The sequence below is a fragment of the Sorex araneus genome, chromosome 2 (assembly GCF_027595985.1).
Source record: "Sorex araneus isolate mSorAra2 chromosome 2, mSorAra2.pri, whole genome shotgun sequence".
Classification (NCBI taxonomy): Eukaryota; Metazoa; Chordata; class Mammalia; order Eulipotyphla; family Soricidae; genus Sorex; species Sorex araneus.
Genome location: NC_073303.1, coordinates 358,301,393 through 358,328,930, shown reverse-complemented (window position 1 = coordinate 358,328,930; position 27,538 = coordinate 358,301,393). Strand labels below are relative to the sequence as shown.

The 27,538-nt window shown below is 57.2% G+C and overlaps 1 protein-coding gene across 1 annotated transcript; it reads right to left on the bottom strand.

Moving 5' to 3' along the window:
• Positions 1-2,082: 2,082 nt before the first annotated feature.
• On the bottom strand, positions 2,083-25,948 carry LIPG (lipase G, endothelial type). The gene is made up of 10 exons (XM_004616158.2): positions 25,815-25,948; positions 23,019-23,185; positions 21,046-21,225; positions 19,477-19,588; positions 13,281-13,502; positions 9,807-10,049; positions 8,604-8,724; positions 7,407-7,625; positions 6,007-6,111; positions 2,083-2,163 (listed from the first exon to the last, which is right to left on the bottom strand). The coding sequence occupies exons 1-10, from the start codon at positions 25,909-25,911 to the stop codon at positions 2,142-2,144; spliced, it is 1,488 nt and encodes a 495-aa protein (XP_004616215.2). The 5' UTR covers positions 25,912-25,948; the 3' UTR covers positions 2,083-2,141.
• Between the last annotated feature and the right edge of the window lie 1,590 nt (positions 25,949-27,538).

Here is a 27,538-nt window from a genome sequence, read left to right as displayed (position 1 = left end):
GCTGGGGGCCACGTGGGCACAGACAGCACATGGGCTCAGGCAGCACATGCGCCAAAGTTAAAAGTTTTTTAAATAATAATTACACTGCCAGACCACTGCGAATTTTGTAGATTTTTATTTTTTACTGTAAAACCTTTTTAGATTTTAAAATTGGTTAGGTTATAATTGTCAGGTAAAAACTAACCCTGTATTTGTTTTTTTACGCGTTATATACACTTTGAGAAATAAATAGTGTCCTACATGTGTGTTTGTTTTTTAAAAAAAGACTTCACCATATACAAAGAAGGCTTCCAAGCCAAATGGACAAATATAGGACCCAGTGTGGACACTTGCATCACTGAAAACAGAAGTCCCCGTTAGGACGGACAGCACAAGTACCTCTGGCTGGAAACAGCCCCCGAAGCTTCAGAGGAAACACACCGTCGGCCTGAGAGTCCCAGAGGCTGGGACTCAGCTGGTTCTGTCTGCAGAGGGTTTGGCTTTAAATAATGATACAACTTTGGCACTACACAGATCAAAGGGACATCCTTTACCAGCCTAAGAACAAAGAAGATTGTGTCCCCGCCCCCCACCCCCCACCAATCACCAAATGATATCACATTTCCTCCAAATAATCTCATCCATAAAAAGCCCATCCCTGGGTCCCGCTGGTGCCCTGGTTATATATTAATAAAAGGGATTGGGGTTTTATGGGGAGCTCTGGGGAAAGGGGCAGAGTCGTGGAAACGGCCGAAAAGTCTTCGGGAAGGAGCAGAGGGAGCCGAACCGTGGACTTTGCCTGCAGGAAATGCGGAGTGACCGCCACCAACCAGCCCTAGGAGCATGGCCCAACCTCTCTTGCAGCTCGGATTCCTGCAACAGACACATAAAGTGGCCCTGCTCGCCTCCTCTCGGGCCAGTCAGCAGGCGCTGTGAGTGCGAAACGGCCGGACGTTGTCAGAAGGGCTCCTCCAACATCACGCATGTTCATTCCAGTCAAAGCCGGAGACCGGGAGTGTTTCCATGATTGTTGGTTTTGTTTGTTTGCTGGTGATGCACAGGGGTTACTCCTGGCTCTGCACTCAGGAATTACTCCTGGCGGACCTCAGGGAACTAACGATATGGGATACTGGTAATCGAACCCAGGTTGGCCATGTGCAAGGCAAACGCCCTACCCGCTGTGCTATCGCTCCAGCCCCGGGGGGGTGTTTCCATGAAGTTGAACCCAGAAAAGGCACCAGAGCAAGAACGTCTGAGGAGGAGGAAAATAGCAGTGTGGACTCTTAAGTCTCGGCTCTGCTGGACGGGGGCGGTTGTGGATGGCCCAGAGTGAGTGCCTAGGGCACACCGCTACACAGAAGAGACCCCGCCAACAGCCACCACCATCCCGGTCCAAAGGGGCCTGACGCGCTTGCTGGTGACTTGTCACCCTTTGGGGACCCTGCTCCCAGGCCCGGCTTGCCTTTCGCCAAGAGTTCACTCACCAGCCTGGAAGCTGGCTGGAAAAACCTCAACCCCATTCGCGTTCCAAATGAGGAAACAGCCCCAAGGGCTTTAAAGATGCACCTCGGGTCAGGTGTGGAGTCATTTTTAAGTGTTTGACATGTCCAGCCGAGGGTGGGTGTGTACTTTGGGGAGCGACTTGGACCACAGGGCAGAATGTCTTCAGAGGAACTGATAAGGGGGCGGAGAAACAGTGCAGCGGGTAGGGAGTGTGCCCTGCACGCAGCCAACCCAGGTTCAATCCCTGGCACCGCATGTGGTCCCGTGGGCTGGCCGGAAGTGCTCCCTGAGCACTAAGCCCTAGGCACAGCTGGATGTGGTTTAAACACCCGATCAGTGCAGCCCATAGAGCCCTAACGGCAAGGGCCCCTGAAGCGCAGAGGAGGCCACGGGGTCCCGGCCCCCTCTCGGTGCAGCTCAGGCAGCCCCACGCCACACATGGGCTCATCCAGTCTCTGAGCGACCAGCAGGGGCAGGAGGGGCAGTGAGGGGCCGGGCCAGTGGCCAGCCACGCTCAGATCTGGAGACAAGCGGCTCAAGAGGCAGAACTTTCAGCAGGACAGGTCCTCGCCAGCGGGCAGCCCGCTGCTCCTGCGTCTGGCCGAGGGGCGACGTCCCTCTGGGCAGCAACTTTCCTCCGCAGGCACGAAGGTGGGCGCTCAGGGCAGGTCCAGGGGTGGGCTGGAAGGAAGGAGCACAGAGGTGGTGTGTGGGTTCGCCGGCTTGGCAAGCCCACCAGGGCACCCCAGTTACGCTCTCAGCATGGTACTCACCATGGCACACACTTGCATACGTGCACACGTGTGTGCATGAACACACATCGACACGTGCACATACACCGACACATGCACACACACGCTCACAAGGTAATGAGGGGAAGAAACCATTTGTGGTGCTCTCTACTAAATAATCGAGAGACCAGGAGGGTCGGCCAGAGAGAGGCGTTGGATTCTCTCTGAGCGCCGACACGCCACACCCTGCTCCACTCTGGCGCCTCCTCGTCTCTCGCAGAGAGAACACGCGGGGGTGATGCAGCCCCGGGCACCATGCTCACGCTCAGGCTCCCACCCCCTGGGCTTCCCGCTCAGGCAGCCGGGGTGACTAGCATTCTCAACAGTTACAAAGTTCTGGCGGTAATGTAGAAGAAACAATCTTATAATAGTAACAAGAAGGAAACGGAGCTGGAGAGATACATCCCCGGTAGGGCGCTTGCCTCACACACAGCCGACCCCAGGTTCAGTCCCCAGCATCTCATATGGTTCCCCAGGCACCGGCAGGTGTGATTCCTGAGTGCTGAGCCAGGAGTAACGTCCGGGCATCACTGGGTGCGACCCCACCCACCAAGAAGATAAGTAAATAAATAACAAGAAGGGGCTGGGGAATTAGCAGGACAGGCAGGGCGCTTGCCTTGCAAAGCTTCCATCCCTGGCACCCCAGAGTGATCCCTGAGCACTGCCAGGTGTGGCCCCAACAGAAAACAAAAAAAATCAAACCAAGAATACTGAGGGCGCTGTCTGCCAGGGGGGGAGGGCTGGGGGGCGGGGTGGACCCGAGGTGTCCACCACGGGGACAGTGGTGGAGGGTATGTTGGTGGGCATGTGGAAGGGGCAGTAACTTTGGACATGGATGCTTTGTGCATCAATAGCATTTAGTACTATTGTAGCCGTGTGGCCTAACGTACAATTTTTTTAAATGTTTCGATAAAAATAGCTATAAAATGGCTATGAATAAGAGCTCTTTCCTGGGCATGTCCAGTCTCTCGAGGGGCTGTCTCTCAGGGCTGCCCTGGGGCTCAGTGATGTTATGGGGGAGGGGAGGCACACGGCGAGACACACATTCCAGCACCCCAAACTTCAAATGACGCTCCCAGGGGAGATCACTGCCCCTCCCCTGGACTTATGAGCCCCATAATCGGACGGGGGCAGAGCCCAGCACCACACAGTCCCGTGGGCACGAGGATGGCCTCTGAACAGGAGACAGAGCAGCTGTGCCAGTGCCAGCTCCCCGCCCCAGCTGGCAGACGGTTAATCACAGGGGACCCAGCCCAGGCACACAGCTCAGCTGCTCCATAATTGATACCGGGGCAAGGTGAGCCAGCAGCTGGGCCGGCGGGACCCCACGCACCTGTGTAAGAGCATGGGCTCACCGTTCCCTCCCGCTCCCACCGCCCGGCCCTGACCTCCTGTGCCTCAGTTTCCCCAACTGCACCGCAGGTCAGTGCCCCTGCAGCCCAGACTCCCCATGCCTCACAAGACCCTAGACGGGACTCCAGCCTGGGTTTGCGAGGGGCGAGCAAGGAGGCTCTCCACTCACGCCCAGTCACACCAACTGGGTCCCTGAAGACCCCCCAAAGGGCTCTGTGCTTCGTGCTGCTCTCACTCCCACTCCACTCCCTACTCAACCCAGTTTCCAGGACACCCAGAGCTCTAGAACCTTCCCACTGAGTCAGCCATGTCAGAGAAGCTCAGCGAAAGATGGGGGGAGGGGGCGGCAAGGACAGGGTGGGGTGCGGAGAGGTAACACAGCGGGTAGGTGGTTGCCTTGCGGGCAGCCCACCCAGGCTCGATCCCCGGCATCCCATAGGGTCCCGCAAGCCCACTAGTAGTAATCCTGAGTGCAGAGCCAGGAGTAACCCCCGAGCATTGCCAGGTGTGGCCCCAAAACCAACCCACCCCCAAAAATATAAGGTGTAGAGAGCAGCCCTCGGAAACGGAAAGATCCCACTCCAGCAGGCCCAGGGCAGGGGCAAGGCGGTACAAGGTCCCCTCCTCCTCACCCCCCCCCAACACACACATAGCTTCATATCCCAGGTTTTCTTTCTTTTTTTTTTACTATATATTTTTTTAATTTAGTTTTTAATTGAGTCACAGAGAGAACAGTTACAGGACTTTTAGGATTGAGTCTCAGTCATACTATGCTCAAATACCCATCCCTTCACCAGTGCACATGTTCCACCACCAATAACCCCAGCATACACCCCTCCCACTCCCCTTCTGCCTGTGTCGCAGATGATTTTCACTTTCCTCTTTCCTTACTTTGATTACATTCAATTTTCTTTTTCTTTTCTTTCTTTTTTTGTTTTTGGTTTTTGGGTCACACCCAGCGATGCACAGGGGTTACTCCTGGCTCATGCACTCAGGAATTACTCCTGGCAGTGCTCAGGGGACCATATGGATGCTGGGATTCGAACCCGGGTCGGCCGCATGCAAGGCAAACGCCCTACCCACTGTGCTATCGCTCCAGCCCCTACATTCAATTTTCGACAGGAAACTCACTATCATTATTTGGAGTTCTTCCTCCAACAGTCAGACCTGTCGGAATGGCATCATTAAATTGTATGTTTTCTATTGTTGATAACAAAGAGCATATGATGTTGCACGGTCGAGAAAGCGGCTGCCCAGATTTGGAATTCTGGTATTAAGTCCAGAGGTATTTCTGCCAGCAGCCACTGCATTCCTAGATTGGTTTCTGTGGCGCTGGGATCGTGGCTGTTCAGGAGCGGAGGAGCTGTCCATCGGGGTCTCATTTGGGCAGGAGGCAGGGCCAGTTCTGCTCCCCCATCGCAAGATTCCCTATGCATCCCGTCCCATCACTGCAAACTCCTACCTCTCTGTCCAATTGGTTCTGAATGGTGGCAGTTGCCATGCTGTCCAGGGGGGAAAAGGCCAAGGGACAGAAACCCTTCCCCTACCGTGGCTGGTAGGGGCCGTAGCTTAGTTCAGAGTCCAGGAGTATATCTGCCAGCAGCCGCTGCGTTCTGAGATTGGTTTCTGTGCCTCTGGGATAATGGACGCTCAGGGGTGGTGAAGCCATTCCTGAGCATATATTTTGTATATCAGGAAAGGTTGGAGATGTCCCAGTCCTGCATCCCGGAGCCATGTTAGTAGAAGCTCAGTGTCGCCGGGGCTCCATCTGGAGAAGGTGTGCTGGCTGTACCTTCTTCGTCTTGCACCCTGGTGATGTTGGCCCAGTCTGGGGTCCAGAGCAATCTCTGTCTTGTAGTGCCTGCCCGAACGGTCCGGATTCTTCACTGTTGGTTGTGGCAAGATGGCGCCAAGGGCAGGTCGAAGGCATCACTTCCGGCGGCCAGGGCAAATTGGAAACTGGGCTGGCGCCAACCCATTAAATGCCCCCTCCCCTGTGGTTTGGAGATGTCCCAGTCCCGCATACCAGAGCCATGTTAGTAGAAGCTCAGTGTCGCTGGGCCTCCATCTGGAGAAGGCGTGCTGGCTGTACCCTCTCCATCTGGCACCCTGGTGTTGTGGGCCCTGTCTGGGGTCCGGAGCAATCTCCGGCTTGCGGTGCCTGCCGGAACGGCTCGGATTCTTCACTGTTGGTTGTAGCAAGATGGCACCGAGGGCGGGTCGAGCATATCCCAGGTTTTCTGAGAGCAGCTCAGCTTCCCCTGGGCAGGAAATGCCACCTATTCTGTCCCAAGGACGTCCCAAGTGTCCCGCCCCCTGTCCACACTCGAGGACCCTCACCACAAGCTGCACAGACCGGCAGAAGCAGAAGCCCCGTTACCTGGTCTCATTCTTCATCCTCCAGCCGTCCCGGCACTTGTGAAACCAGAGGTCCCGGCCCGGGCCTATGCTGGTGCTCTCGGGGTCTTGGGCACAGAAAGTCAGCCTGGGAGGGAAGAGGGACGGCTGTGGCCAGCACTGCAGGGCCCTGGTGCAGGGCGTGCCCTCAAGGCAGGACTGTCTGGCTCCCCGGAAGCCAGAGCAAGTGGAAGAGCATTCTCCTGGGGCCATGCTGACTCCAGAACCATCAGAACCCCCAGAACGCTCTTCCCACAGGCACCCTACACCTGGCCTCCCCCGGAAGGTCCCCAAACATCATTGGGTGGACTGGGCATAGCCTGGGGTTGAATTCCAGGCAATACACATGCCCATCCTGCACCTGCTGTTCATCACCCCTGTCCCCTTCTGTCCAGAAGGCCGAACTGCCTGGTACCCCCACCTAAGAAGCTCCAACAAATGTCCCTTCTGTTACTGTCCTTTCTTTAGGGTGTGGAATCCTTTGTGACCTTAGGGCTCCACCATCACATACTCTCTACACTCGGATTCCTATGTCCACAGCAGACGCTAAACTCAGAAGGTGGCAGAATCCAGGAGGAACTCGCTCGTAAACACACGAACAGCACCACTGAGCTCGGAGAGTCGGCAACAAGCCAGCCAGGACAGGGCAGAGGCCTGACCACTGCTGCAACTAGAACATGTGGCCAAGCCAGTGGGCTGCCCCAGCCTCGGCGGTGGGCAAGCAAGCATGAGTCCACAATCAACAGATTTGGAGCACCCCTGGCCCCACAGCTGCTGGGCACTAGCCACGTTCCAGCAGCGCAAAGAACCTCTCCAGGAGGTGACAGTCCATTAGGGGACCCTCCTTGGGCACCATCAGGTCGTGCAAATGAGAACAAGAGCAGAGATGGGCCAGAGTGACAGGACAGCGGGTAGGGCACTTGCCCTGCTGACCCAAACTCCATCCCCACCATCCCCAAAGGTCCCCCAAGTCCGCCAGAAGTGATTCCTGAGTAGCAGAGGCAGGGAAACCCCTGAGCCCCGCCAGGTGTGGCCCAAACCCCAAACCAAACCAAAAAAATAGAAGAAGAGCAGAGGACCAACCCCGTCCGACAGAATGCCCAGAAGTTCCCAGGAGACGGGAAGGAGGAAGGTTATAGAGCACTTTCTCTGGGGTCAAGACTCAAGACTGGCCCCCACAGTTCAGAGAGCACTGCCAGGAGTGATCCCTGAGCACTGTTGGGTGTGGCCCCCAAGGCAAAAAAAAATAAAATAAAATAAAAGGCACGGCTCCCCGCCTTGCCGTGCCCAAGTGCTGGAGCCACGAAGGTTCTGGGCTGGCAAAGGAAAGAGCACCCCAGGGGCATGGTGGGCCCAGGCCCCGAGGGGGTCCCAGACACTCACTTCTGCTGGGTTTCTCCGGACTTGACCCGGATGCGCCTGATACTCAGCTCCCGCCCCTGATGGCGGGGTCGGGACAGGTAGCTGCGAAGCTCCTTCCACAGGTTGTACCAGGACTCAGAGGCGCCCTCCCAGCTGAGTTTGATCTTCAGGAGGTCACCCAGGTCCTCCTCGGTGTAGACCAGGAAGGTGTTGGTGGCATTCAACCCGATCTTCTCCACTCTGTAGGGCGAGAGAGAGGCTGGTCTCGCTCCCGCCCATCGGGACCCCCGGGGTGATAATGGGGCCACTGTGACCAGAGAGACATGAGCAGGCAGGAGGTGCTTCCCCAGCTCGGGGCCTTGCCACCCCCCAGCTGGGCCACGGCGATGCTCAGCAGTGCCCTCTCGCACCCTCTCAAACCATCAAGAGCCTCTGCCCATCTGAGGCTTCGGGGGTGGGGGGGCAGGAGCCAGAGAGCAGCAAGCCCCATTTCCCCCAGCAGCCCCAGCGTCTGCCTCTTGGGGACCCCTGCCCCTTCATCCGGCACTTGCAGGCTCCACCTGGCCCTGTGCACACACACACCGGATCTGCCACCTAGCCCCTGAACACTGAAAGCGAGTGTTGGATGACAAGAATTCAACTTCCCAGCACAGCTCCACTAGCGCTGAGTACCCGTGTGTGCAGGGGCCGGGTTATAACAACGGGTAAGGCATTTATTTGCCTTGCATGTGGCCGCGTCGGGTTCTATCCTGGGCATCCCCAATGGTCCCTCAAGCACCATCAAGGGTAATTCCTGAGTGCAGAGCCAGTAGTAACCCCTGGCGTCACTGGATGTGACCCCAAACCCCCAAACAAACAAACTAAGAAAACCCAGGCAGGCAGCTCAGCCTCCCCTCCGCCCCGTCAGAGCTCGGCAGGTACACGGGGAGTCAGTCCTCGTCGGCCAGAGCCGCAGCTGACAGGCGGAGGCTACACCCAGATGGCGGTTCTGCATGCTGACCCAGCAGCCGCTCCTGCTGTGATTCAGTGGGCAACTTCCGGCCCAGCACGGGTCTGAGTCAAGGCCTTGATCCGGCACACCCAGGAGCACCCCAGAGGGGGAGACGCCCGGCCTCCCCCTCAGCCCACCCCCGATCGCCCGAGGCCGTCCTGCTCTGACTGCCTCCTTCCTGGACCCATGCCCCGTCCCGAACCCAGGGCAGCAGCCGCGTGGCTTACATCTCCAGAGGCAGGACCTGGGAGTCAGCATTGGTGCCATAAAGGGTCACGTAAAAGCTGGGCTCGATTTCCACCGAGTGCTGGTAGCTGAAGATGTGGATCTTCATCTGATAATGGTAAACTGCGGAGACAGTAGGACACGGACGTTTGGGGGCCTTGTTCCACCTCTCAGGACCCCCCTCCCCAGACTCCGTTGTACCCAGCCCACAGAACTTACAGGGAACTACCGTATTTCACTGTAATAATTTAAGTGTCCCAGATCTTAAACCAAAATTCTTCCCCTAGATAGGGTTTAACCATTATCTGACTTTTTTTTTTTTAGAAATCAGGTATTTACAATGGTCTTGGTGTACACAGTGACCTCAAGTGACCTCAGCTCACCACCTTCAACGTGTCCGTGATTCCGCCCCCCCCCACCCCCACCCCATGTCCCTGGGTCAACTCTGGTCCACTTATCCCCTTAATCTGGTGCTCTCAATCTGCACTCCACTACCAGTCTTTGTTATCGACACTCTAGGGCCTTGACTGAGTTCCCCTCACTGTGTGGCTCTTTCAAAGTTTTACTACAAAATTTTGAAATGAAAAGAAAAGGTACCACAATTATTCAGGGATATCTGGTGTATCCCTCAGGCCTAACCCAGGACTCCTGCCCCAGCCCGCTTCTGCCCAATGGCATCCCACTTCCCCAAGGTCTGAAGACTTGGGGGACCCCCGAGGAACTCAGACCCAGCCACCCTGAACTCAGAACCAAGATATCAGGCTCCGCTTCAAATACCACACAGAGCACCCAGCAACCAGAGGGTTCTACAACACACCAAGAGCCAAGCCCGCCCCCGGAGCCCCCGGGCCCGGCCTGAGGTTTACTGGGAAACTCAAGTGGGAAAACTGACGCTGTGATGGAAGAGTAACAACTCACAGCACAGAGGAATTCCACTCCCCACCGGAGTGTGCAGCCGTCACCAGGGCCCGGGGCCTCATACACGCAAGGCCTGTGCTGTGCCTTTGGGCTGTCAGCCCGCCCACCCACACATACTCCTGATTTTTAAAGATACGCTTCCCCGAGGGCAGGCACAGTCCAGAGTGATCCACAGTGGTTGGAACGAGCTGTGCCAGGCTCCCCTCTGGGCCGGGAGGAGTCCCCGGGGAACCCTGTGGAGGGAAGGCAGAGGTGGTTGTTGGGGATGCCCGGGGACCCAGGGTCACCTCTGAAAGGCATGCCGGCCCGCGTCTTCAGGTACATTTTGCTGTTCCTCTTGTTCCGCATCCTCTTGGCGTTGTAGCCGATGCTGTTGCAGCGGTTCTTGCGGCAGCTGAGACAGATGCCCTTCTTGAAGCGGTTCGGGTCGGTGCACTGGAACGCAAAGCTCGGCTTGTCTTCGTTCACCAGGGAGTCCACGAAGAGGTGGACGGCCCGCTCGTGCTCGCACTTCACCACCTCGGCAAGTGCTGAAAGGGGGGAGACGGGTAAGGGGCAGAACCGGCCACTCTGGGTCAGGCCCCCACTCCGGAGCCCAGCAGGACACTCAGGAGTTGAAGAACTTGGGGCTGGAGCGAGAGCACAGCGGGGAGGGCATTTCCCTTGCACACGGACGACCAGGGTTCGATCCCCAGCATCCCATATGGTCCCCTGAGCACTGCCAGGAGTAATTCCTGAATGCAGAGCCAGGAATAACCACCCCCCCCCAAAAAAAAAGAATTGAAGACTGGGCCATAAAACACACTAAAAGAAAGTTGAAAAATAAATTAAAGACCGTCTCAGGGGCTGGAGCGATAGCACAGCGGGTAGGGTGTTTGCCTTGCACACGGCCGACCTGGGTTCGAATCCCAGCATCCCATATGGTCCCGAGCACCGGCAAGAGTAATTCCTGAGTGCAGAGCCAGGAGTAACCCCTGTGCATCGCCAGGTGTGACTCAAAAAGAAAAAAAAAAAGTTTAAAGACCGTCTCACACCCCCCTGTCGCTGGCCCAGAAAGACAGCACGAAGGCCCAAAGGAGCACAGAGCCAGGAGGTGCCTCTCCCGAGCACTAATCAGGGTGACGAGGCTACCGGGCAGTGGGAGCCTCAGGCGGTGAAGGGCACTGAGGCCAGAGCTCAGAGAGCCACCGCCTCCAGTCTGGCCCCCTCGGTTTTAATAGTTGGTTTGTGTTCTTGTGTTGGGGGGTCACACCCACCGGTGCTCAGGGCTTACTCCTGGCTCTGTGCTCAGGGAATCACACCTGGCAGGACTCAGGGGACCACGTAGGGCGCTGGGGATTGAATCTGGACGCCTGCTTTGATAAAGTTGGATTAGGTCATAGCGAGTGACAGTGGGGAGAGCACTTGCCTGGCAATGCGGCCAACCCAGGTTCGATCCCCAGCATCCTGTAGGGTCCTCTGAGCACTGCCAGAAGTACTTCCTGAGTACAGAGCCAGGAGTAACCTCTGAGCACCACCAGGTGAGCCCCCACCCCCCAAAAAAAAGAGATGGTTGCCCACATCTTTGTAGCCCAGGCCTTTCCACTGTAGCTTTCAACCCAAAGGCTCATAAAGGTTATTTTCTGAGAGTTAGCCTGGAAATATCACTGGGATTTTCCTGGCCCATAGATTATCATTATTTCTCATAACCAGAGGTGAAATTCAATAGTTTAAGAGAATCCTAGGAACAGAGTGATAGGATAGTATGTAGGGTATTTGCCTTGCACACAGCCAACCCAGGTTCAATCCCCAGCATCCCATATGGTCCCTCAAGCACCGCCAGGAGTGATCCCTGAGTGCAGAGCCAGGAGTAACCCCTGAGCATCGCCAGGTGTGACCCAAAAAAGAGAAAAAAAATAAAGTTCTAAGTGGAGGCTGGAAAGATAGTCCTGGGGTTAAGGCACAAAAGGTCAGGCGGCTGACCCCAGTTGGAGCCCTGGCACCACAGGGCCCCCCACCCCCACCCACCAAGCATCTCCAGGTGCAGCCCTGGAGGCCTCTGAGCACTGGAGGGTTTGAGCATTGGACTTCTGGACCAGCTGGTTAAGATTCTCCTGGAGGAACTCCCAGGCCTCCCCAGCACTGTTTGGGAGACACTCCCCACTCATCCAAATTGTAATCACTGCACCCCAACCCCATCCTCACAGGCCCAACAAGTGCCACCATCCCATCTCCCTGCATGGACCACCAGGCCCTGCAGGATTTCTTGGATATTAGCATGCAGGGCAAAGGCTAACCACCGAAGGTGGGTGCGAATGGGAGCACAGGGCTGAGGGCAGTGTTGGAGCAGGGAGAGGGCCTGAGCCAAGATCTGAAACTACTGCCTGAGCCAAGATGGTAAGCCAGAGAAACCCGCAGAGGGACAGATGTCTGGGCACCCCCCCCCCCGCCCGCCTCAGGCTCAGTAGCAGGTGCGGTTCAACCCGAGTCAGCTGAGAGTTGGCTCAGGCATTGTGAAGACAAGGGATGAGCAAAAAAGACAAGGCGTCGTGCTTTTACATCTGCGAAATGTTGCAAACTTAGGGATATAGCTCAGCAGCCGAGCACCTGTGTCACATGTGTGGGGCCCTGGAGTGGATCCCTGTCCCAAAGAACTGTGATGACAGTTAAATTACAGTGCATCCAAGATGTGCACCACCGTGCAGCATTTGAAAAGCGTCACAGATGGCAATCCACATGGCTGATGTTTAAGAACATCCACCTTTTATTATTTCAAAGGGAAAGTTGATGTGTTTTCTCTCTCTCTCTCTCTCTCTTTTTTTTTTTTTTTTTTTTTTGGTCACACCCAGCACTATTCAGGAGTTACTCCTTGCACTGCACTCAGGAATTACTCTTGGCAGTGTTTGGAGGTTATATGGGATGCCGAGGATCAAGCCTGAGTCAGCCACTCTCAGTTGCTGTACTATCGCTCCAGCTCAAACACAATGTGATTTTTAAAAAATAATATCAGGGCTGGAGTGATAGCCTAGCGGGTAGGGCATTTACCTTGCATGTGGCCAACCCGGGTTCGAGTCCCAGCATCCCATATGGTCCCCCGAGCACTGACAGAAGTAAATCCTGAGTGCAGAGTCAGGAGTAACCCCTGTGCATCGCCAGGTGTGATCCAAAAAGAAAAATAAAAAATCATCGTGCTCACAAATAAATCTCCAAAATAAAAAGACCAGAAAGCAACCCACAAAAACTATTCCTGCAAATTGGCCACTTTGGAAGAACCGAAATACAAAGCAGTAGTGGGAAGTGACATTTTGGTGTTCTGTGATTCTAGGTCATTTTTTCTTTAAAAAAAGAAAAAGGGTCGGGGCTGGAGCGATAACACAGCAGGTAGGGCGTTTGCCTTGCACGCGGCCGACCCGGGTTCGATCCCCGGCATCCCATATGGTCCCCCCAGCACCGCCAGGAGTAATTCCTGAGTGCAAAGCCAGGAGTAACCCCTGAGCATCGCTGGGTGTGACCCAAAAAGAAAAAAAAAACTCAAAAAAGAAAAAGGGTCAATAATAACAAAATTAAACATAATAGTAATAAATAGGTGATAGCTCATGTGTCTTATGAAGCTATTTAAGTGCCAAATACGACTCAGAGCCTATTCGCAGGCCTGCAAGAGGATGGCGGGGCTGGGGGGGTATGAATGGCACTGGGACCCCCCCCAGCCAAGTCTGGCTGCAGGAGGAGACCCGATCCCTGAGCCAAACTGCCGTGTGAAGCAGAAACCTCGAGGCACTCACTTCCGTAGGCGATGGAGCCCAGGACGTCATTGAGCCCACAGCCCGGCTGGAAGTCCCCTCCGTTGGGGTAGATGTCGATGTGGCCCACGGGCATCTGGATCCCGATGCTCAGGCCGAAGGAGCGCGTGTACGTGTGGAGCACGTCCACGAAGTCCGCGTCGTCGGGGGACAGCCTCCTGTGGACGTCTGCCCCTTCGAACAGGGGGCCAGCGGGATCCAGACCTGTTCGGAGGGGGGAGCCAAGACCACCCGTCAGAGGGCCACGTCCAGATTCCCCCCGCAGCTGCAAGGAGAAACACTTCTCACCTATAACTTCCTGTATCTGAGAGGAAGCAGCATTGGAAAGAACTCGGGTGATTCTCAATGATGTTTGAAACCGCAAACGTCATTGGGCAGCGTGTTAAGAATCAGAGAGAGGGGCCGGAGCGATAGCACAGCGGGTAGGGCGTTTGCCTTGCACGCGGTCGACCCGGGTTCGATCCCCGGCATCCCATATGGTCCCCCAAGCACCGCCAGGAGTAATTCCTGAGTGCAAAGCCAGGAGTAACCCCTGAGCATCGCTGGGTGTGACCCAAAAAGCAAAAAAAAAAAAAAAAAAAAAAAAAAAAGAATCAGAGAGAGAGAGAGAGAGAGAGAGAGAGAGGAGGAAAGTGCCTGCCATCGAGACAGGCTGAGGGGGCGGGGGAGTGAAGAAACTGGGGACATTGGTGGTAGGAAACTTATACTGGTGGAGGGATGGGTGTTGGAACATTGTAAGACTGAAACCCACCATGTACAGCTTTGTAACTCTGTATCTCACAGTGATTCAATTAAAATTAAAAAAAAAAATCCAGATTCCAGACTGGGGCAAGAGTAAGAAATAAAAGTGCTTTCCCTGCACATGGCTGACCCAGGTTAGATCCCCAGCACCTATATATGGTCCCCTAAATACCATCAGGAGTGACCCCCTGAGCACAGAGACAGTTCTGAGTACAACCAGGAGTGATCCCTGAGTACAGATACAAGCATAAACCCTGGGCACCCTGGGTGTGACCCAACCCGCGCCCCCTACACACACACACACACACACACACACACACACACACACACACACACACACACACACCAAGTCCAAATTCCCCTATGTAGATTTAAAAGACTGGTAGGTCACTCCAAACAGGCCAGTCAGACGCATCATAAAGAGAGATTTTCCAGGTTACAGAGGCAGTACAATGGGTAGGGTGTTTGCCTTGCACGTGGTTGACCTGGGTTTGATCCCCCGAATCCCCCAGGGTTCGAGTCCACCAGGAGTGCAGAGCCAGGAGTGAGCCCTAAGCACAGCTGGGTAGGACCCCAAAAAAACAAAATACATTTTTAAATAGAGAGATATATTTTCACCATCCTTTAAGATGGGAACCACAAACAAAATAGGAAATCACCAAAAAAGAATACAAGACACACACTATGCAAAGTCCCTGGGCCCTGAGATCCTGATTGGTAGATCTGGTGTGGTCTCCAGAAACACGCTTTGATGCCTCTGGGGTTTCTCAAGGTCAGGGGCCTCTGGACCAAATGTTGAAAAGTCGCTCCACACTGCAGTGTCACTTCTAAAATGGAATCGGCAGGTGTGGTGTGGGGTTGGAGCCACACCAGCAGGACTTAGGAGCCATTCCCAAGCACGGGCCTTGGGAGCTGGGGACGGAGCCCAAGACTCAGCAGACGAGACCTGGGTTCCGGTCCCCGCCGAGCTATCTCCCCGGCCCTCCAGGTGCCCGAGCACATCCAGTCCCGGCAAGCACGTGGTGTCGATGTGAATGCCCGGTTCCTGTCACCAGGCCCAAGCAAGATTGGGACATGTGCTGTCCCCACACAGAAAGCTCTTCGTCTGCAGCCATGGAGCATACCCGGGAAAAGCTAAGACAAGACCGTGGGCAGCAAAGCAAAGGGGAGATCATCGAACCTGACTGGGAGTGATTTTATCCCCAGCGAGCAGATCTCTATAGAGAAGCTTCCGGCATCTCACAGCGAGGGGTCCTGGAAGCATCCCAGAAGCACAGCTCAGCTCCCCCAAGAAAGCACCCCAGGGTTCCAGTGCTGAGGCCAGGAAGCCTCCCGGACAGGAGACACACGGAGGGCAGAGTCGTGAAAGGCAGTGACAGGACCAGGATTCAATTCTCCAGCCCCCCTCCCCCACCCAACAGACCCAGAGCACGGGGCGACCCTGCAAAGCTCGCCTGGGGATAAGCCCAACGCAGAGCTCTTGCCCACATTCCTGGTAAGCCTGCAGAATCCATCCCTGTGGAGAAAGGGGAGAGGCAGACATGCCGGACTTTCCAGAAGTTTCTAGGAAAGCCTGGAGGATGGGGGCCCAGTGGGAGCCCGGGAGGCAACAGAACCCAGAAAGCCACGCCCTCTGTCCAGGGCCTGCACGGACCACAGCACCTGCTTCCGCAGCCTCTCCGGGTCTCTCCCCGTCCCTCTGGAGGACCAAAAAAAAAAAAAAAGTCAAAAGCAGCAGAGGGTCATTTTGTTTTGCAACCAAGAGGGGGGCTCTGCTGGGTGTGAACAAAAGTCTCTAGCAGGCGGTCACTGCCATGGAAACAGGGCTCTGTGGGAGGCACGCGGGCCCCCAGGGCCTGCGCAAAGGCCCCGGGGTGTGCAGGCCCAGCCCTCCCCTCCCCCGATTGGCCTGGCCGGACACCCCTAAGGCCCACAAAAGAGGCACCGTTGGCTGGTTCAGCGGTGAAGGTGTGGGGGAGGGATCAGAACCCTCCCCCAGTTCCGCCGAGTCCTACTCCTCAAGGTGCTACCCCACGCGTGCATGCGTGCCAGCACACAGGCAAGCCTCAGGGCTGGGCACGCTGTCAGGGCACAGAACCCACTGCCCTCGGCAGCGCCCGGTGCCTCCAGCGCCCCAGGAGGCAGCCTGATTCCGTGGCGGAGACAGGCCTGGAACGTGGCCAGCCCGGGTGTGGGACGCAGCTCCCCACACGACCAACGCTCTGCGTCTGCTCCCTGCTCGACTGCGACGTCAGAGCCCCTCTCCGGGCTGCGTGTGACCTCACACGACACGGGCAGACTCGGCTGGTGCACCTGGGGTTCCCAGGATGAGGAAGAAGCCCGGAGAGCCACACGGCACGGGTGCCTCTCGCAGCCCCCATCCCCTCCCAGGTGTGCCCGAGTTCCCCGAGAGACGCACGGAGGGAAGGCCCAGAGTTTTCCGCTCCACCCTCCACCTGTGGATTCTGGGTCTGCAGGAGGCCACCGGGGCGTCCACAAACAGGGGCAAGGGCACCACAGCCCCCCGTGAGGCAGGCACGTCAGCGCGCCTCTGGGAAACCCCACACTCTCCGGGGGGGCTGCTGGCAGCTGGAGGGAGACCCCTCCCTTCTGTCACGCTCAGCCCAGACCCTCCACTCCACGGCGGGAGCCAGGGCTGGGGCCTGCGTCAGGCTCCCGACAGGAGGTCCCTGCGCCCCTGCAGACCACGGCAGGGCTGATTAGCATTCTGACCGCGGAGTCCCCGGCCCGCCAGCTGCCACCCAGCCTGGTCAGGCGAAAGGCCCCAAAGGCTCGTCTCATCTCAAATTTAGATGCAGGCGAAGGGGGTTTGTCCTGGCAGCAGCGAGACGAGGTCCTGGCCCGCACTGGGGGGCAGGGGTGGGGGGCGGTGTGAACACGGCCGGCTGACTCCGAGCGCCAGGCCCCCCTCTGGGGGCTAGCAGGAGGGACGAGAACAATACAGCTCGGAGGGGCTCAGGGCCCATCCGATCTGGACCACCAATGGGTTAATGAGCTGTCACCTGTGGCCACCCTATCACTGGCCACCACTGGCCACCACTGGCCACCGGGAAGCAGCTCAGTCCTGCAGTCTGATAACCAGAAACAAATCTCTCCAGCTATGCTGAATATGAGAGAGAGAAAGGAGGGGAGAGAGGGAGGGGAGAGAGAGAGAGAGGGAGAGAGAGGGAGAGAAAGAGAGAGAGAGAAAGAGAGGGAAAGAGAGAGAGGGAGGGAGAGAGAGGGGGAGAGAGAGAGAGAGAGAGGGAGGGAGAGAGAAAGAAAGAAAGAGTGAGAGTGAGAGAGGGGGGGGAGAGGGGGAATGGGGGCCAGAGAGAAGGAGAGAGAGAGAAAGAGGGGGATGAGAGAGAGAGGGAGGAGAAAGAGGAAGGAGAGAGGAGGGGGAGAGAGGAGAGAGAGAGAAAGAGGGGGGAGGGAGAGAGAGAGAGAGAGAGAGAGAGAGAGAGATGCAGGCAACCAAATGTAGGGCATCACACAGGAAAGACACAGATTCTCTCACTGAGCCACTTCCCGGACCCCAAAACGTATTTTCAAATCTAACGAAAATACTACAGGGAGAGAAAGGATCAACACTTCGTCTAGGTGACTAATCAGACACCAAGTAGCCAACCAATCTCTAACAAACAAACAAACAAAAAAACTACCAAAAACATGAATCCAGAAGGCGTAACTGGCAATGACAGCTCAGAAAACCCTCAAAGACTTAACATACCCATGATGAGATGTAACAATTTTTATAAATTTTCTTTTACCGAAGTCTTTTTTGAGCATTCCATTAGCCATTTAGCGGTAACAAGCGGTATCTAATAAGTGACTGTGGCCTGCTCTGGGGCGGGCCTGAGGGGTGGTTGGGGAAGTGGAGACCCTGGTCGGGGGAAGGTGACAGTGGTGGGACTGGTGCTGGAATATTAACCGCCTGTAACGATCACCATGGGAAACTTTGTAACCCATGTGTTTAAATAAAGTGGTGGGGGCGGGGAAGGGGGAGAAGCGGGTCCTGGTGGGCTCGGGAGGCCCAGGCCTGGTGCCCAGCAGCACAAACGGCCCCCCGAGCACCACCACAAGCAGCCCCCAGCCTTGCTGGTGTGAGGCCTTCGGCGGGAGTCCCATAGCGCTACAGGTAAGGCTCCTCCCCAAATCAATTGAATCAAAGAACCGGGAGGCCTGCAGAGGGTCCCCACACTAAAGGGCTCTGTGGCGAATATCTGAGAAGCGCTCCTGGTTTCCTCCTGGGCTGACCCTCCCGGACCCCAGGGCCACCTCCTCAGGAGTATTTGGTACCAAAGAGCCAGGCTGGAAACGGGAGAAACAGAGCAAAGAGCTGGAGCCATGCACCAGGCGCCCAGATCCACCCTGCCCAGCCCTGCCCAGCCCTGCCCAGCAGCCCGCACTGAGCTCTCGGTCCACACAGCCAGGCTGAGTATCACCCGGAGGGGGCCGGGCCCCTGAGCTCTGCTGGGGAGATACTGGGAGAAAGAGAGAGAGAGGGAGAGAAAGAGAGAGAGAGAAGGAGAGGGAGGGAGGGAGGGAGGGATAGGAGGGGGGGAATGTAAGGGAGGGAGGGATGAAGGAAAGGAGGAAGGGAGGGAGAGAGGGAGAAAGGGAGGGAGAAAGGAGGGAGGATTGGAGAAAGGTAGAGAGGGAAAGAGGGAGGGATGGGCGGAAGGAAGGGAGGGAGGGAGAGAGGGAGAAAGGGAGGGAGGAAGGAGGGAGGATTGGAGAAAGAGAGAGGGAAAGAGAGAGGGATGGGCAGAGGGAAGGGAGGGAGGGAGGGAGGGAGGGAGGCAACAAGGGAGGGAGGGTGGGAGGGAGGAAAGGAGGGAAGGAGAGAAGAAGGGACGGGAGTAAGGTAGGAAGGAGGAAAGAAGAAAGGAAGGAAGGGAGGGAGGAAAGGAGAAAGGGAGGGAAGGAGGGAGGAAGGTATGGGAGTAAGGTAGGAAGGGGGAAAGAAAGAAGGGAGGAAGGGAAGAAAGAAGAAAGGAGGGAGGGAGGGTAAGGATGGGGGAGGGAGGGAGGGAGGGAGGGAGGGAGGGAGGGAGGGAGGGAGGGAGAGAGGGGGGAGGGATGGATGGGAGTAAGGTAGGAAGGGGAAAAAAAGAAGGAAGGGAGGGAATAAAGGAGAAAGGGAGGGAGGGGGAAGGAAGGGGGAGGGAGGGAGGGAGGGAGGGAGAGAGGGAGGGAGGGAGGGAGGGATGGGAGTAAGATAGGAAGGGGGAAAGAAAGAAGGAAGGGAGGGAAGAAAGGAGAAAGGGAGGGAGGGAGGGGGAAGGAAGGGGGAGGGAGGGAGGGAGGGAGGGAGGGAGGGAGGGAGGGAGGGAGGGAGGGAGGGAGGGAGGGAGGGAGGGAGGGAGGGAGGGAGGGAGACAGGGAGGGGCTGGGCAGCTCAGCCTGCAGGGCCGAGGAGGGAGCTGCTTACCCGTGATCCTGCCCACGGTGCCGTTCACAAAGTTGCCCGCGAACCCAGCCACGTGAGCGCCAAGACTGTAGCCAATCAAGTGAACGTTGCCGAGGGCAAAGCCGTCCTTCCCCTGCGAAAGACCACAGGAGTGTGGGCACAGGACCGCCCCCGGCAGGCAGAGGTGAAAGGAGCTGGAGGAGAGGCCTGAGCCGGGCCAGAGTCCCGGGGTCGCAGCTGGACAGGAAGGAGGGTCCGGCCTCGGGGACCCTCGAAACGCACAGCATCGAGGGCAGTGAGGGTGACAGCCACGGCCTCCCGCAGCCTCTGCCTGCGTCTCCTCTCCCTGGCGAGGCCTGAGCAGGTGGGCAGCAGCATCAGGGTCCAAGCTGAGCGCAGTGGCAGCCCCACGCCCACCCTCGGGGCTCTAGAGCTGCCAGCCTCCTTGCCACACGTCCCTGGGACTCCCGGGCACTGCCCGACCAGGCACAGCGCTGGGTGCGGCAGAACAGCTCACGGCTGACTCCATGGCTCAGAAACCGAGTTCCGTGGAACAACGGCGGCAAACCCGAGAGAGTGCAAAGGTGAGGGCGCCCGACTAGCGTGTGGCTGCGGCTGCAACACTGGTTCGAATCCCAGCACCACGTATGGGCGCCTGGTACTACAGGGGATGGCCCCTGAGCCAGGTGCAGCCCCTGAGCACCACTGGGTGTGAACCCCCCCCCAAAAAAAACAAAAACTGAGGCAGAGGAGTAAAGAAATGCTTGAGAAAGGCCAGAGACATAGAACAGCGGGTAGGGCGTTTGCCTTGCACATGGCTGACTTGGGTTCAATCCCCAGCATCCCATATGGTCCCCCGAGCACTGCCAGGAGTAATTCCTGAGTGCAGAGCCAGGAGTAACCCCTGAGCATTGCTGGGTGTGACCCAAAAAGAAAAAAAAAGAAAGAAAGAAATGCTTAAGAATCCTGAGAAGGGGCTGGAGCGATAGCACAGTGGGTAAGGCATTTGCCTTGCACACAGCCAACCCGGGTGCAAATCCCAGCATCGCATATGGTCCCCTGAGCACCGCCAGGGGTGATTCCTGAGTGCAGAGCCAGGAGTAACCCCTGTGCATCGCCAGGTGTGACCCAAAAAGAAAAAAAAAAAAGAATCCTGAGAAAAAGGAAGTGGGCAGGAGGGCATCTAACCAGCAATAGAGCACACGGTGTCCATGTGTGAGATCCTGGTTTAGAGGGCAGTTCATGTGAGAGTGTGTGTGTGTGTGTGTGTGTGTTGTCCAGATAATCCTCTTCCTCCTATAATTTTATCTCAGGAAAATCATTAACTCAAGCTCTATTTTCTGTATGTAATTTTGTGAAGCCATTAAGCTGCATTTGTTTGAATCCTGCCTCACCGCCCCCAGGCTCAGGATAACGGCCCCTCGGGGCCAAGAGCAGGGCCAGAGCAACAGCACAGCGGTAAGGCGCTGGTCTTGCACATGATGGCTGACCCCGGTTCCATCCCCAACACCCCCTAAGGGTCCCCCAATCCCCGCCAGCAGTGAGCCCGGAGCACAGCTGGGCGTGGTCCCCTCCCCTGCGCCCCTGTACCTGCAGCCAGTCGAGCATCCTGGCCAAGCTGTGCCCCACCACCCTGGTGTTGTTCACGGCGTCCGTGTAGAGCTGGTGGGCCAGGGGGAGCCAGTCTACCACCACCACATTCGCTCCCTTCTCTCTGGTCTGCAGGGCGGACACGAGCTTGTACAGCCAGTTTTCAAACATGCCGCTCATCTGCCGAGAAAGCAAGGCACGTCACCAAACTCTTCCGCCACACGGCAGAAACCCTCCCCCCGTTCTAGAATCCTCTAACTGGCCGATTCCAGAACCCTGACAACAACGGTCCATAAGCACCTGTACAAGGCCAGCACAGGCAGAAGGACCCCAACCCGCTTGTTCCCCTCTCCCCTTGCTCATTTCATCCCATCAAGCTTTTCCCGTCAAAACTCTCTTAGCATGGGTTGGAGCGATAGCACAGTGGGGAGGACATTTGCCTTGCAATGCGGCCGACCCGGGTTCGATTCCCAGCATCCCATATGGTCCCCCGAGCACCACCAGGAGCGATTCCTGAGTGCATGAGCCAGGAGTAATCCCTGTGCATCACTGGGTGTGACCGAGAAAAAAAAAAAGAAAAGAAACTTCTTAGCAGGCATCCAAGACCACTGAGGCTGATGGTCACGATGAGAATGTGTTGGTGCCATACCAGCCTGGTGTTAGCCTGGGTCCCCGTCACAGATGGGCCAGGGAGCCCGGACAGTCCCGGGAAGGCAGGGGGACGGGTTGCCCTGGTGAATTGCTTCTCTCACTGAGACGCAGGGAGAAGCTGTCTCCTAGGCAAACGCAGAGTTAACAAAGGCCCTCTTCCCACAGCCCATCTCTGTCACCCCCAGTGACCCTGGAGCAGGAAAGCTCCGTCCACGGAATCGCAAATTAGAATCCAGAACACATTTTCCCACACCACCGACTTACAAATGGTGGCTAGGTCCGGTTGCAAACCGAGCCACAAGTACATTATTAGATAAATAGATTTTCTGTGCCTGGCCTGGGAACCCAAACTCCATTTACAATCTCCCTTCTATGAGCAACTGCTGCTGGAAGTTCCCAAAGACTACAAAAGAACTTTCTGGAATGCGACCCATTGGGAAGTTGCTTGCAGGCCGTTCGTATTTGCATTTTGACAGGGGGCCTTAAAAAGATCCCAAGGCAGGACTCGAGTCGTAAGGCCGGGACAGATGGACAGACGGATGGAGGCGGTTGGAGTCGTCTCTTTCAATTGACTGAGGGAGGTAGGCGCCTACCCCCTCCCGCCAGGCCCGACCCCGGGCAGCCTGTGATAGACCTAAAGGCCCAGAAAGCATGTAAAGGATATGAATTTCGCATCCTCAAAAGGAGGAATGCCCCCTCCCAATTAGCCCAGGCAGAAACCTGCTCCCTTAATAGTGCCATTTTCCTCGTGACTGTCACTCGATGAATGAATAAATCCCTCCCTAGTCAAAGGCCTCTAAAGCGGAGTGTTAAAGGCCTTTTTTGTTGAAGTTTGTCATGGGCCTTTCAATGTGAATTGCTCAGCTAGGGCACATAAAGGGCCCCACTGCCTTTAAGCGGAGCCACCTCTCTGCACACAGGAGGGCACCGTGCCAGCCGCAGCCAGCAATCCCGGCCAGCTGGTTCCGCGGAGACTCGGGGCCAGTCAAGTTGCTGGAGAGCGGCTCAGCTCTGGCGGAGGGATGGCCCCTGCCAGGCAGTGGCTGACCAAGGTAATTAAGTCTAATTAGAGGGGGCCTTAAGAGCCGGGGGAGCCGGGGGAGCTCCGGAGAGCCCCGTTCTGAAAGCACGCTGTGTGCCAGCGTGAAGTACCACCCTGCCGGGGGCCAGGCGCCCATTACCCCCTTCACAGCTCTCCGAGACACAAGCCGCCCCCAAGGAAAGAGTGGAAAGAGTGGGAGACTCGGGAGGGCCTCCGGATGATCTCCCAGAAAAAGGAAAATCAGCTCGGGTGGGAAGCAGGTGGGCTCGACCCCACTCACCGTCCAGCCGTGAAGGATGAAAAAGGTTTTGGCGGTCGTGTTGAAGCCACAGGTGGCCAAGGGCTGGTCGTGGCCGAGGGTGAGGTAGCAGCCTTCGTGTTCTGGGTCCGTGGAGGTGCGGAGGTTAAACCTCACGGCTGGCTCCGCTGCGGGTCTGGGCAACCCATCTGGGGAGAGAGAACAGAGGCGGGGGGCTTGGGAAGGTGCAGCCTGGAGCTAATGGCTCTACTCCTCTGCGTTTCTGGGTTTGTTTTTGCGCTTCTTTGAAATTTTAATTTTGGGGTCATTCCTTGGTGCTGCTCAGGACTTACTCCTGGCTCTGCACTCAGGGATCACTCCTGGCGGGACTGAAGCACTGGGGCAGGGCACACGGGGTGCTGGGGGTTGAACCCGGGTTGGCTGTGTGCAAGGCAAGTGCCCTTCCCACTGTACTATCTCTCCAGCCCCACCCTCTTGGCAAACATCACACTCTTATATCTATGAGGAAATCTATAATTGCTCACACTTGGGGGTGGGATAAAGGCTTGACAGAGCTTATTTGGGGCTTATTTTGCTGCCAGATAAGATCCCGTGGGGGAAAAACCTAGTCTAGGTGCCGAATAAGTCTCCCAAACAGAGCTTCCTGTTTGGAGACATTTGGGATGTGGGAACTGGAAGTAAGAGGCTGTCACCCCCCTATGTGTGGCCTCCCCAAGTTCACCCATTGCCCGAGCAGCATTTGCTCCAAAGGCTTCGGGCGTCTGTCTGCCGGGCTCTGCCCCAGTTTAATACAGAGCGTTTTGAAGCATGGAGAAACTTCTAGGAGCAGGAAATCCTTCGCTTCTGCACCCACCACGCACACACGGTGAGACCCAAGCCCGGCTCCGTCACCGATGGGCACAAAAAGGCGAGCTCAAGGCACAATCATTTATTCTCACATCGTCACCGAGGAGCCTCACCAATGCACTCCTTCAGCATCTCACAGACCCTCCCTGCAACAGGGGCCAGGAAAACGAGAAACTCCAGCTGCCACCTGGAAAATCCTGGGCCACCTGGAAACCCAGCGCAGAGCCGCTGAACAGCCCTGCCAGGGCCCTCCCCACCCTCATCCCTGAGCTCCGAAGCCTTCGGACTCACAGCCATAGAGACCAGCACGGCGGGGAGGGGGCAGGAAGGGGCAGAAGTAGGCACCAGATGCAAAAAGGATAAGGTTCCAGAAAATGCAACTAAATACACACGTGAGCAGGACTCTGTCGGTGAAGTCAGGAACAAAAGCCCTAGCGAACAGAAATTTGAACCAGGCCCTTCTGGTGGGCCGCCTCCCCACCACTCACACAGCTCAGGACAATTCAGGAGAACGGGGAAGGGAATTGTGCAGGCTGGTGGGGCAGGCCTGTGGGTACACCTGACAGGGGCCACGAAGGCTCACCGTAGCGCCCGGTCTTCTGATCCTCACTTCCCTAGCTTCCTGCCCACCACCCTGGGTCTCTTGGGTCGCTCTTCTCCCAGCGTCCCGGTGCACTCCTCACCTCCTTCTCACGGGAAGTCTGACGCATATTACAACGGCATCGCCTCCTGCCAACCTTCCTCTGCGGCTTTATTACTTTTTCTCCCTAACCCTGAAGAGCACATATATGGATTGGGGGGGTTTGACTAGGGGAGCTTCTTTGAGGGGGGGCACCCGATATGGTCAGGAGTGATCTGTAGTAGTGTTGAGGGACCGTATGGAGTGCCAGGGATTAGACCAGCGTCAGCTGCATGCAACACAAACTACCCCTCTGCACTAGCCCCTGTGCTAGCTCTCATGCCCTGGCCTTTTTTTTTTTTTAAGTTGGGGGATGTTCCCATCACTGAAAGGTGAGCCCCAGAAGGCAGGGGCTTTCATCCGCTTGACTGGCTGCTCTACCCAACACTTGGCCCTGGGCGAGCAGGCAAGCAATGCTTTTCTGAATGCAAGAAACAGCCCACGAATGCTCAGCACGGCAGAAGCCTGGATGGCGCATTCACATTTCCAAGGTCCGTCACCCAAGGGCAGCCTTCCCGTTTGCATTCGAGTTGAGTGGACCGTGATTAACTCTCCAGAAGCGTGTTGCTCAGGTGAAGTTACATCAGACTTTCCCCGTTAGTCCATAGTCCCACATAGGGGACAACATCGCTCCAACCTCAGCAGAGTGAGAGATGAAATAAGGGGCTTCCCCGACTCTCCACTGCCTCCCTACCTGACATGGGACTCCAGCTACGTGGCCCTACCTTATTCCAAGCTTCTGCCAGTGGCAGGAAGCCAGAGAGAGAGAGGTCAGAAGGAAGAACAGCCAGCCGCAGGAAGGAGGAAGGTGAGGAAGAAGAGGGGAGGGGAGGGTCCAGGGCCACCTGGGGTCATTCAACCTGCAGCTTCCTGGCTTCACTGCAGGGCTGCCAGGGTCCAAGCAGAGCCAGCTACCCACCCAGGCTTGCAAGGCCAGGCAAGCGCGCTCCTTCCAACAACCTTCCAGCCTGGCCAGCCTCCAGGTTCAAAGCCAAGGTGGACGGGCGGACTGGCCTGCGGGCGGGCAGTCAGTTCGGCCGGCTGGACAGCCCCCGATTCTGAGAACTCTATCCCGAGAGAGGGTGGAGCGCTCGGGAGCGGGGTTGGGATGCCCCTTCGGAGAGCGGCAAAGCGGACGGAAGGGACAGCTCGGGGCCACGCCGGGCGATTCCGCGGGAACGGTGGGAGCGGGGTGTGGTGGAGGGGACGCGAGAAGGGTGGGCAAGACACCAGGGGCCGGGGCACAGAGGAGCTGGGGGCATGCGGCGGGGGCCCAGGGACAGGCACGTTACCTTGCAGCCGTTCCTCCGGACCCAGGGGCGCGGGGCCTCCGGCGGCAACGCAACAATAGGCGCTCCAGAGGCTGAGCAGGGGAACGCAGCTCCTCATCTTCCCGCGCACACCCCCGCGCCGCGCTCTGCGAAGAGCAAAAGTTTCACCGCCGCGCAAAACCACACAAACTTTCCATTAAAAAAAAAAAAAGCTTTAAAACTTCTCCGGGTTTGCACCCAGGTCCGAGCCAGTGAGACTCCCAAGTGCGGCCACTTTCTCAGCCCGCGCGCGCGGGGCGCTCACACGCTCCAAGTGCAGGTGAAAAAGAAGAAAAAAAAAGCAAATAACTAAAAAAAAAAAAAAATTCAGCGGGGTGTGTCGGGACCAGGGACCAGTGCGCGGGATCCCCGGGGTGCCCTCGCCCGTGCCACCCGCCGGGGAAACCGGGGCTCACCACTGTCACCCCGCGAGCTCCAGGGGAGGTAGTTTTTTGCAGGAGTCATCTGACCCATCGCCAGATGGTGATTTGCATAATTTATTCCCGTCCCCGGGCTCTGATTGGTCACACCTTCGCTGACGCCTCCCAAGACGCCCCAAAGTTTGAATGAAAGCGCCGCACACCCACCGCGTGGATGCCCCGCACGCGCGCGCCCCGGCTTGCTCCTGCGCGCTCCGCCCCAGACCCCGCGCCCTGTACCGGAGTCCCCCGGGGGGCCCCCCAGACGGCCGGGTCTCACCTGCCACCTCCGTGCACCCGCTGGAGTCCGACCCCCAGTGCCGGAGCGCAAAGCCGTCACCGACCGCGCGCTCCTCTCTTCCTCTCCCACCCCTCCCGGCCAGCGACGCCTCGGCAGGTGCGGACCCCACGGGAGTCCTGCAGAGCCCAGCGCCTCGGGAGACCACACAGAGACCCACAACTAGTTGCCACACTCGGGGCCAGGCTCTCCGCGTGGTCCGCAGTGGGGCCGGTTCTGCCTCTCGGACAAAGGCACAGGAGTCCCGGTCCAGGCGCCGGCCACGTGGTAGGCGCCTCCTTACCTGGGGGGGGGGGGTGGATGCAGGATCACTCGGAGGACAGCGCTTTGAGGGGCGTCTAGGACCTCAGCAGGGCCAACCCCTGGACTGGGCGGACTTGAGGAACCTGTTGCGTAGAATGAAGCAATTGCTGCCGGTCCCCAGCACCCCCTCCGCCCGCCCCTTTCCTGGCCATTGTCCGCGCGCGCCCCTGCTCCCGCCTTCGGGGTCCCCGGCTGCGGGGAGGTGAACCCCAGGAGGAGTGGTCTTGCCCAGACCACTCTAGGGGCCGTTTAGGGGTTGCGGCCACTCCTCCCCCCTTTAAGCTGCCAGATCGGGCTGTACCTCTGAGTAAACGGGGTGGTGGCCCTGCTCCTGTCACACTGCCCCTTGGCCCTCAACCTGGATGGCCCCCACCACCACCCTGGCCTGGGAGGCGTGTGTGATTAACCCCTTCGGTGGATCAATCCCCTGCTGATCTCTCCAAGTAGTTACTTGTGTTATCCCAGCCCTGTTCCCCCAGCGTCCCTCTCTTTGCTATAACTCACTAGCAAGAGCAGTCTGATTTTGTTTGTGTGAGTAAACTCCACGCATTTTTTTTTAAAGTTTTGCTTTTTTGGGTCACACCGGGCCATGCTCAGGGGTTATTCCTGGTGGTACGTTGAAGACCATATGGGATGCCAGAGATGGAATCCGGGTCTGCGGCGTGCAAAGCAAGTGCCCTACCCTT